Below are 11,345 nucleotides of genomic sequence, written 5' to 3' on the forward strand. Positions count from 1 at the left end.
CACGTAAAGACCCAAACGGCATTCCATAGTATGTTGTGAAGCTAATAGCAGTGATGCAATTACTGTGTAACTCCGGCAGGGCGACATCTAAAAAAATAGCACACTTGGTTGTGTGTACCGATGCTCGACCAGTCGTGAAAGCCAACATCACCCACGACAGAGAACGATTAATTAATTGTCAAGGACAATTAATTCCATTATCTTGGTGTTAATGGATTTCACCTGTGAGGTGTCTCGCTGAAATGTTCTTACTGTTTCAAATGACTGCTCGACTTGTTGACTGCTTGATCCACACAGCAGACATTGTGGGTTAGGTTAGGAATGCTGTGTTGCACCTACAACGCAAAATTTTACGTGGCGTCATTACGTCATGTACCTACGTTATATAGGTCTGCACGTCAGCTACACTAGGTACAAACAGAACGAGACAATTTGTGCCAGGTGTGATATCCCTCCTAAATAGCTTGGGCGAATGTTCCCATTGACTCCGTAGTAAGGCCAGCAGGCTAGTCTTTTATTTTTCTAAATGTAATGTTTTATTTCTTACTATTATTTTTATTGGTGCGTAACTTATGAAAGTTGTATTGTCACGCCACTTTAAATGTGTACATGACACTGCAACAAAATGTCCCCATGGGGACAATAGTCAGTCAGTAAACTTTGACATTGGTTTTGCACATCAGCGTTAAACTAGACATCGGGCCGATACTGAAGTTTAGGTAATATCGGCCGATTGTGATATGTTCAATATATCGTGCATCCCTAGTATAGATACCTTAATAGAAAGTTACTCAAGTAAAAGTGAAAGTCAGCCAGTAAAATACCACTTGAGTAAAAGTATTTGGTTTTAAATATACTTAAGTATCAAAAGTAAAAATAATTTAAGTCTTTAAGGAAAGCAGACGGCACCAATTTCCATTTATAAAACGTACGGATAGCCAGGGGCTCACTCAACACTCACCCGACATTATTTACAAAAGATGCATTTGTGTTTAGTGATTCCGCCAGAGGCAGTAGATGACCACGTGTTCTCTTGATAAGTGTGAATTTGACAATTTTCCTGTCCTGCTAAGCATTCAAAATGTAATGAGTTCTTTGGGTGTCAGGGAAAAGGTATGGAGTAAAAAGTACAATATTTTATTTAGGAACGTTGTAAAGTAAAAGCTGTCAAAAATATAAATAGTAAAGTACAGATAATCTAAAAAACTACTTAAGTACATTACACCGTGACAATTTTCTGTCCATTCTAGCATGGCCATCTAGTGACTACTCTGTCAGACAGCTGTTACCTGATTTCCTGTACTCAATGCTGCTTAGTATCCTCTGAATGCCCCAGCTACTGTATTCAGTCCCATTACATTGATGTTCTGCCCCAGGGATCAAGTTACGACTTAGGTTCAGGACAGTCATTCACTGTGATGCTTAGTGTTTTCGTGTATTCTAACCATTTCTATCTCTCAGACCATGGTTCAGGCAACAGCTCTCTGGACATTCTGCTGGCTCTACTGCAAGCTGAGGGAGCCAAGATAGAAGAGGAGACTGAGGTGACACACACCAATACGTTCACAACTACACCTACAAGAATACTCACTCTCTATGATATTTTATGTTGGTGTGTATTATGTTGAGTCTATGCTTGCGTGAATATAACCCTGCTTTGATGTCCCTGTGTAGAACATGGCAGACTCGTTTCTGGATGGAGAGCTGCCTCTGGACTGCTTTATCGATGACTATCAGCGAAGGCGCCATCTTGCTCACGTGCGCCGTGTAAAGATTGACAAACTCCGCGAGCTGGTGCTGAAGGGTCTCACTAGACCCCAGCAGACCCCTACCCAGCCCAGTCGACCCCAGGACTTCCCCTCTACCCCCTACACCAATGGAGCCTTCTCCCCCCAATCTACGCAAGCTGCCCCTCCTCCCTCCCCTCAGCAGAGCGGCCTGTCATACCAAGTCGCCCCCTATCCCGCCATGCCTTTCCCCAGCCAGGATCCTCCAGGCTACCCCAGCAGCCCCTACATTCCCCAGCCCTACCCTCAAGCCCCCCAGCAACACCCCACCTCCCCATGCCTGCCCCCCCGAACTGGCTTCATCATGCAGTGAGGGGGGTCTGTCTCCATAGAAACACCATGGATGATGACCTTATCTACCTTTGACCCAACAATGAGTGTTGGTGACTTAACCAATGACAGTCCCTGTCAGTAACACAGGGAAAACTCCTGACTGACAGACTCTGTCCAGTAGCTACAGCCTGGGGGTTGATTCTCTTAGGTTTTTATTCTAAGACTTTCTGATTAATCTGAAGACATATGAAAACTTAACTCTCTGACTGGTATTTATATGCTGTGTAGATGAGATGTAGTTTTTGTAGACTGAAGGTGGTGTCTTCCTGTACACACACTTGAGTATGCGTGAAGTTGTGTGTAACCCCAAAGGTCAGGACAGGTGGTGTGATAGTTGACCCTAAAGTTCCTATTCGTCTAAAGGGAGGAGTCCGGTATTGTCACAACTATAGCTAGTCCATCAACCCTGAACAGAACTACTCAAATTGATTTCAATTCAATATGTATTGTAATCTAGGTGCTTTCCTATTCATTGGTGGAGGTTCTTTCCAGTAGGTCGGGAGGATGCAAGGCTAGGAATATACTATGCTGTTTTACAAGGGATGGATTTGAATGACCTGCCAAAGATGTTCTCATCTTACCTACTGACTTGGCACTTTGTTTTAGTGATTGTTTTGTATAAGAGGTAGTTATACCCCACCTAACTGGAAGATGGATATTGAAAATAACCATGCATCCTAAATTAATGTTAAACTGGCTTTCTTGTGAAGCCAGTCAGTTGCCATGTGGGGAAAAGAGATCTACAGCTGGCTGTACATCTACAGTTTGCTTTCCCCATTTGTGCTCACTTCAAGGAAAACACATGGGGGTTCAAAAATTAGATGGTGCAGGAAACATTTAAAATATGAACTATAGTAGTCCCTGGTACTGTACATCTGATCTACACTCCCTAGGAACAAACATTCATGTTGTAATGCTAGACTGACAGGTTGACTTTAATCCAAATCAATAAATGTTTTATAACCAATACTAAGGTGTTCTATGCCTGATGTCGCAGTTGTCTGTGTTTGTTGCTATCAACTGGACACACTGGGTAATTGAACAATTGTGCTGATGTAGTTAACTTTGCCAAAAAAAATATACTTTCCTGCTTGATTTTTTTTTTTAAACCATCACATGCTGGTAAAACTCCCCAGGAGAATGGAACAAAACACATGGTCAATTAACTATTTCAATAAAAGTTAAACATGTCAGTGTTCAGTACTCTTCTCCTTCCTCAGCCTCCCCTTCCACTGAATCTACTCCCACCTCTTCGTAGTCCTTCTCCAGGGCAGCCAGATCCTCTCTGGCCTCAGAGAACTCCCCCTCCTCCATACCCTCTCCCACATACCAGTGCACAAAGGCACGCTTGGCGTACATCAGGTCAAACTTGTGGTCGAGCCCAGGCCTCAGCAATGGCCGTGGTGTTGCTCAACATACACAGCTCTCTGGACCTTTGCTAGATCTCCACTTGGCACCATCATGGGTGGCTGGTAGTTGATGCCAACCTGCAGGGCACAAACAAAAAAAGTCAAAACCTGACTAACTAATAATTAACACACAAATGTTTAGAAGGATAGATCCGTGTGAATGAATGAATCCATTGCTTATTTACCTTGAAGCCGGTGGGGCACCAGTCGGCAAACTGGATGGTGCGTCTGGTCTTGATGGCGATGGCAGCATTGACGTCCTTGGGCACCACATCCCCACGGTACAGCAGGCCATGTACTTCCTGTGACGAGGGTCACACTTCACCAGCTGATTGGCGGGCTCGAAGCAGGCGTTGGTGATCTCTGCCACAGACAGCATCTTGTGGCAGAGATGACAGGTGCGTAGGTGATCAGGGGGAAGTGGATACGGGGGTAGGGCACCTGTTTGGTCTGGAACTCTGGCAGGTCCACGTTGAGGGCTCCATCAAAACGCAACGAGGCGGTGATGGAAGAGACAATCTGGCCAATGAGCCTGTTGGTGTAGGTGGGACGCTCAATGTCCAGGTTACAACAGCAGATGTCGTAGATGGCCTCGTTGTCAACCATGAAGGCACAGTCTGAGTGTTCCAGGGTGGTGTGGGTGGTCAGGAAAGAGTTGTAGGGCTCCACCACTGCTGTGGACACCTGAACACACAAGAGGTAGAACTGTCATCATTAGGTGTTACATAATGAAAATGTACATATCAAACAAGTATTGAGTACAGTAAAAGTTTTGCTGATTAGGAAATCTACCAAATAATCATGTGAACTAAACATTAGCAATACCTGAGGGGCAGAGTAAATGGCAAACTCCAGTTTGGACTTTTTTTCCGTAGTCCACAGACAGTCTCTCCACGAGCAGTGAAGCAAAACCTGAGCCAGTTCCACCATCAGGAAGCCCTGAAGGCCAGTGCACTGGTCTGACTGGGGTGAGAAAGAACAGGTTATGGACAAGTGACGGGAAGTTACTCTTTTTACTGACTGATCTCTTAAGACTCAAAATAACAAATCTTTCCAGGGCACCAGGACACCCTACCGGCGAACAATGAACTGAAAACTCTAAATAGTCATGATTCTACAAGCCACTTGTTCACATGTCGTTCACCATAAAAGGCTTATTAGAGCTGTCATTTGTGACAGACTTGTAAAATCGTGCTTTAAACCATGTACATTTGTTAATTGCCAGGGGTACAAATACGATTTTTTCTTGGTACATTTGAGACGGGGTCTAGTTGTGGCTGCAACTGGACTAACTTGTGAATGACTATTGGCAGAATGCATTGCTTAACTGCCTTGAGGGTGATAAGCGCAATATCTTTTGCAAACTGCAGCACACCAAACGATTAATTCTCGAATTTGTTGGGCAGAGGATGCACATGGCTTCAGGCTAACAAAAAAAACAACTATTTAGTAAAGTTAAATAACTGGGCATTGGCAGCACATGGCTTCAGGCTAACAAATTTTTAAAAACTAGCTAATGTTACTCACCAGCTTGCGAACTCTGTCCAGCACCAAGTCCACGATTTCCTTGCTAATGGTGTAGTGGCATCGAGCGTAGTTGTTGGCGGCATCCTCCTTACCAGTGATGAGCTGCTCAGGGTGGAAAGGCTAACGGTATGTCCCGGTGCGGACCTCATCTAAAGGTAAAAGCCTTGGTTTCATGCATGTTAACATTAGAAGCCTACTCCCTAAGTTTATTTTAATCACTGCTTTAGCACACTCTGCCAACCCATATGTCTTAGCCATGTCTGAATCCTGGCTTAGGAAAACCACCAAAAACCTTGAAATTTCCATTCCAAACTATAACGTTTTCCACCAAAATAGAACTGCCAAAGGGGGCGCTGTTGCAATCTACAGAACTCTGCAGGCTATCTAAGTCTATACCCAAACAATTTGAGCTTCTACTTCTAAAAATGCACCTTTCCAGAAACAAGTCTCTCACTGTTGCCGCTTGCTATAGACCTCTCTCTGCCCCCAGCTGTGCCCTCGATACCATATGTGAATTGATTGCCCCCCCATCTATCTTCTGAGCTCGTGCTACTAGGTGACCTAAACTGGGACATGCTTAACACCCCAGCCATCCTACAAACTAAGCTTGATGCCCTCAATCTCACACAAATTATCAATGAACCTACCAGGTACAACCCCAAACCAGTAAACACAGGCACCCTCATAGATGTCATCCTACCTAATTCGCCCTCCAAATACAACTGCTGTTTTCAATCAAGATCTCAGCAATCACTGCCTCATTGCCTGCATCTGTAATGGGTCTGCAACCAAACGACCACCCCTCATCACTGTCAAACACTCCCTGAAACACTTCTGCGAGCAGGCCTTTCTAATCGACCTGGCCAGGGTATCCTGGAATGACATTGACCTTATCCCGTCAGTAGATGATGCCTGGCTAGGAAGTGCCTTCCTCACCATCTTAAATAAGCATGCCCCTCTCAAAAAATGTAGAACAAGGAATAGATATAGTCCTTGGTTCACTCCAGACCTGTCTGCCCTTGACCAGCGCAAAAACATCCTGTGGCATTCTGCATTAGCATCGAATTAGGAACAGTTAGGAACAAATATACACAGGCAGTTAGAAAAGCTAAGGCAAGCTTTTTCAAACAGACATTTGCATCCTGTAGTACAAACTCAAAAATGTTCTGGGACACTAAAGTCCATGGAGAATAAGAGCACCTCCTCCCAGCTGCCCACTGCTCTGAGGCTAGGAAACACTGTCACCACCGATAAATCCGCTACCATTGAGAATTTCAATAAGCATTTCTCTACGGCTGGCCATGCTTTCCACTTGGCTACCCCAACCCCGGTCGACTGTCCGGCACCCTCCACAGCAACCCGCCCACGCCCCCACCATTTCTCCTTTACCCAAATCCAGATAGCTGATGTTCTGAAAGAGCTGCAAAAGCTGGACCCCTACAAATCAGCCGGGCTAGACAATCTGGACCCTCTCTTTCTAAAATTATCTGCCGAAATTGTTGCAACCCCTATCAGTAGCCTGTTCAATCTCTCTTATGTATCGTCTGAGATTCCCAAAGATTGGAAAGCTGCCGCGGTCATCCCCCTCTTCAAAGGGGGTGACACTCTAGACCCAAACTGCTATAGACCTACATCTATTCTACCCTGTCTTTCTAAGGTCTTCGAAAGCCAAGTTAACAAAACAGATTACTGACCATTTCAAATCCCACCATACCTTCTCCGCTATGCAATCTGGTTTCAGAGCTGGTCATGGGTGCACCACAGCCATGCTCAAGGTCCTAAATGACATCACCGCCATCGATAAGAGACATTACTGTGCAGCCGTATTCATCGACCTGGCCAAGGCTTTCGACTCTGTCAATCACAACATGCTTATTGGCAGACTCGACAGCCTTGGTTTCTCAAATTATTGCCTCGTCTGGTTTACCAACTACTTCTCTGCTAGAGTTCAGTGTGTCAAATCGGAGGGACTGTTGTCCGGACCTCTGACAGTCTTTGGGTGTGCCACCGGGTTCAATTCTCGGGCCGACTCTCTTTTCTGTATACATCAATGATGTTGCTCTTGCTGCTGGTGATTCTCTGATCCACCTCGACGCAGACCACACCATTCTGTATACTTCTGGCCCCTCCTTGGACACTGTTAACTAACCTCCAGACGAGCTTCAATGCCACACAACTCTCCTTCCGTGGCCTCCAACTGCTCTTAAACGCAAGTAAAACTAAATGCATGCTATTCAATCGATCACTGCCCGCACCTGCATCACTACTCTGGGCGGCTCTGACTTAGAATACGTGGACAACTACAAATACCTGGGTGTCTGGTTAGACTGTAAACTCTCCTTCCAGACTCACATTAAGCATCTCCAATCCAAAATTAAATCTAGAAACGGCTTCCCTTACTGCAACAAAGCATGAACCTTCACTCATGCTACCAAACATACCCTCGTAAAATTGACCATCCTACTGATCCTCGACTTCGGTGATGTCATCTATAAAGTAGCCTCCAACACTCTACTCAAGAAACTGGATGCAGTCGATCACAGTGCCATCCGTTTTGTCACCAAAGCCCCATACACTAACCACCATGCGACCTGTACGCGCTCGTTGGTTGGCCCTCGCTTCATACTCGTCGCCAAATCCACTGGCTACAGGTTATCTACAAGTCTTTGCTAGGTAAAGCCCCGCCTTATCTCAGCTCACTGGTCACCATAGCAGCACCCACTCATAGCACGCGCTCCAGCAGGTATATCTCACTGGTCACCCCCAAAGCCAATTCCTCCTTTGGTCGTCTTTCCTTACAGTTCTCTGCTGCCCATGACTGGAACGAATTGCAAAAATCTCTGAAGCTGGAGACTCACATCTCCCTCACTAGCTTTAAGCACCAGCTGTCAGAGCAGCTCACAGATCACTGCACCTGTACATAGATTCAATGTTTAAAGATGGGCTATCTACCTAACACATCCCCATACTGGTATTTATTTATTTATTTAGCTCCTTTGCACCCCAGTATCTCTACCAGCACATTCATCTTCTGCCGATCTACCATTCCAGTGTTTAATTGCTATATTGCAATTACTTCGCCACCATGGCCTATTACCTTAACTTACCTCATTTGCACTCACTGTATATAGACTTTTTGTTTTCTGTTGTTCTACAGTATGTTTAGTTTATTCCATGTGTAACTCTGTGTTGTTGTATGTGTCGAATTGCTACCATTTATCTTGGCCAGGTCGCAGTTGCAAATGAGAACTTGTTCTCAACTAGCCTACCTGGTTAAATAAAGGTGAAATAAATAAATACAATCTGCCCATCAGGCTGGATCCCATGCTCCAAGCAGTACAGCTCCCAGCACGCATTACCGATCTGCACACCAGCCTGACCAACGTGGATAGAGATGCACTCACGCTGTGGAAAATACAATTTGAATAAATTAGCATGCTAGCTCCAAAGAGACATGTGTCATAGCTGACAGATTTACTTTCATGTTGTTAGCTAGCTATTTTACGCAGAATGGTTAGCAACTAGTTATCCAACTTCATGTTACCTTAAAGTTAGCTAGCTACATAACATTAGATAGTTTGACGAAACTTGGTTTGTTAGTTGTGCTATAGCCACCACTCATCTTGACAGAAAACTTACCATAATGATTATTTAAAGCAAGACCTGTAGTTAAGGTTAAAAAGGTTTTGTTATACAATTGACTAGGCTGCTGACAACGGTCTACCGTAGCTCTGCAACTTCGAACGGTTAACTGCCCAAAATGTTGAAAAACATTGCCGAGTCAAGCATATTTAAGTCCCTGAATGAGCCCGCCTTCGTTTCAACCCAAGTGTCTGTAATTCAAATAAACGCTGTCAATCAATATTTTCTCTTTTGCCATTGGACTATGGTATAAAGTGTAAAACATTACTTATTTTCAAATGACAGAATGGTATTTTTCTGATAGCAGATGGCTGAAAAGGTCAAGTGAACAAAACTCCATTTTACCTCAGTCAGTGAGGTGAATACATGCTTCCTTCTGCTTTTACTACTTGTGTAGCTGATAATATTGGACTAATGTATTATTTGTGTTTATTGATTGTGATTCAGCTCAAAGAAAAAAAGCTAAATCTTATTTTTAACAAAAACTCACTCGTAAACTTGTACTGGCCAAGAACTGGTAGCCTACTGTTCAAATCGAGCAATTATTTTAGTCCTGCAGCATTCTTTATTTTCTATCTAGCCCAAAGTAATCTGTCCCAAAGTAATATGTTTCTCAAACTAGACACTAATGTACTTGTCCTCTTGCTCAGTTGTGCACCAGGGTCCCCCACTCCTCTTTCTATTCTGGTAAGCGCCAGTTTGCACTGTTCTGTGAAGGGAGTAGTACACAGCGTTGTACGAGATCTTCAGTTTCTTGGCAATTTCTAGCATGAAATAGCCTTCATTTCTCAGAACAAGAATAGACTGAAGAGTTTCAGAAGAAAGGTCTTTGTTTCTGGCCATTTTGAGCCTGTAAATTAACCCACAAATGCTGACGCTCCAGATCCTCAACTAGTCTAAAGAAGGACAGTTTTATTGCTTCTTTAATCAGGACAACAGTTTTCAGCTGTGCTAATATAAATGCAAAAGGGTTTTCTAATGATCAATTAGCCTTTTAAAATTATCAACTTGGATTAGCTAACACAACGTCCCATTGGAACACAGGAGTGATGGTTGCTGATAATGGGCCTCTATATGCCTATGTAGATATTCCATAAAAAATCTGCCGTTTCCAGCTACATTTTGTTATTTTAAATGGACCAAAAATGTGCTTTTCTTTCAAAAACAAGGACATTTCTAAGTGACCCCAAACTTTTGAACGGTAGTGTATATTCAATTCTCATGCATTTAGGTCAATAAGTAGCGTATATATATATATATTTACATTTACATTTAAGTCATTTAGCAGACGCTCTTATCCAGAGCGACTTACAAATTGGTGCATTCACCTTATGACATCCAGTGGAACAGCCACTTTACAATAGTGCATCTAAATCTTTTAAGGGGGGTGAGAAGGATTACTTTATCCTATCCTAGGTATTCCTTAAAGAGGTGGGGTTTCAGGTGTCTCCGGAAGGTGGTGATTGACTCCGCTGTCCTGGCGTCGTGAGGGAGTGTGTTCCACCATTGGGGAGCCAGAGCAGCGAACAGTTTTGACTGGGCTGAGCGGGAACTGTACTTCCTCAGTGGTAGGGAGGCGAGCAGGCCAGAGGTGGATGAACGCAGTGCCCTTGTTTGGGTGTAGGGCCTGATCAGAGCCTGGAGGTACTGAGGTGCCGTTCCCTCACAGCTCCGTAGGCAAGCACCATGGTCTTGTAGCGGATGCGAGCTTCAACTGGAAGCCAGTGGAGAGAGCGGAGGAGCGGGGTGACGTGAGAGAACTTGGGAAGGTTGAACACCAGACGGGCTGCGGCGTTCTGGATGAGTTGTAGGGGTTTAATGGCACAGGCAGGGAGCCCAGCCAACAGCGAGTTGCAGTAATCCAGACGGGAGATGACAAGTGCCTGGATTAGGACCTGCGCCGTACTCTGCGGATGTTGTAGAGCATGAACCTACAGGAACGGGCCACCGCCTTGATGTTAGTTGAGAACGACAGGGATCACGCCAAGGTTCTTAGCGCTCTGGGAGGAGGACACAATGGAGTTGTCAACCGTGATGGCGAGATCATGGAACGGGCAGTCCTTCCCCGGGAGGAAGAGCAGCTCCGTCTTGCCGAGGTTCAGCTTGAGGTGGTGATCCGTCATCCACACTGATATGTCTGCCAGACATGCAGAGATGCGATTCACCACCTGGTCATCAGAAGGAGGAAAGGAGAAGATTAATTGTGTGTCGTCTGCATAGCAATGATAGGAGAGACCATGTGAGGTTATGACAGAGCCAAGTGACTTGGTACTTCTGTACTTCCTGTTCAATACATTTGCAAAAATGTCAAAAACATGTTTTCACTGTCATTATGATGTATTATGTGTAGATGGATAAAAAATATATATATATTTAACCCATTTTAAATTCAGGCTGTAACACAACAAAATGTGGATTAAGTCAACGGGTATGAATACTTTCTCAAGGCATTGTATATATTTATTTTATTGAATTTTTATTTAACTATATTTAAGTAAAATTATGTTTGTGACGAATAATTATCTTCTCTGTTTACATCAATGATGTCGCTCTTGCTGCTGGTGATTCTCTGATCCAGCTCTACGCAGATGACACCATTCTGTATACTTCGGGTCCTTCTTTGGACACTTTGTTAACTAACAAACAG

General features: G+C 44.2%; 1 protein-coding gene and 1 pseudogene across 1 annotated transcript; one reads left to right on the top strand and one right to left on the bottom strand.

Annotated features, from left to right (window-relative positions):
* Positions 1 to 211: 211 nt before the first annotated feature.
* LOC118373306 (vacuolar protein sorting-associated protein 37B-like) lies at positions 212 to 3,089 on the top strand. Its single transcript, XM_052526035.1, has 3 exons — positions 212 to 224; positions 1,462 to 1,544; positions 1,675 to 3,089. The coding sequence occupies exons 1-3, from the start codon at positions 212 to 214 to the stop codon at positions 2,098 to 2,100; spliced, it is 522 nt and encodes a 173-aa protein (XP_052381995.1). The 3' UTR covers positions 2,101 to 3,089.
* A 182-nt stretch (positions 3,090 to 3,271) lies between these two features.
* LOC118373305 (tubulin alpha-8 chain-like) lies at positions 3,272 to 8,842 on the bottom strand (annotated as a pseudogene).
* Between the last annotated feature and the right edge of the window lie 2,503 nt (positions 8,843 to 11,345).

This window comes from Oncorhynchus keta, chromosome 9 (assembly GCF_023373465.1).
Source record: "Oncorhynchus keta strain PuntledgeMale-10-30-2019 chromosome 9, Oket_V2, whole genome shotgun sequence".
In the NCBI taxonomy this organism is placed as follows: Eukaryota; Metazoa; Chordata; class Actinopteri; order Salmoniformes; family Salmonidae; genus Oncorhynchus; species Oncorhynchus keta.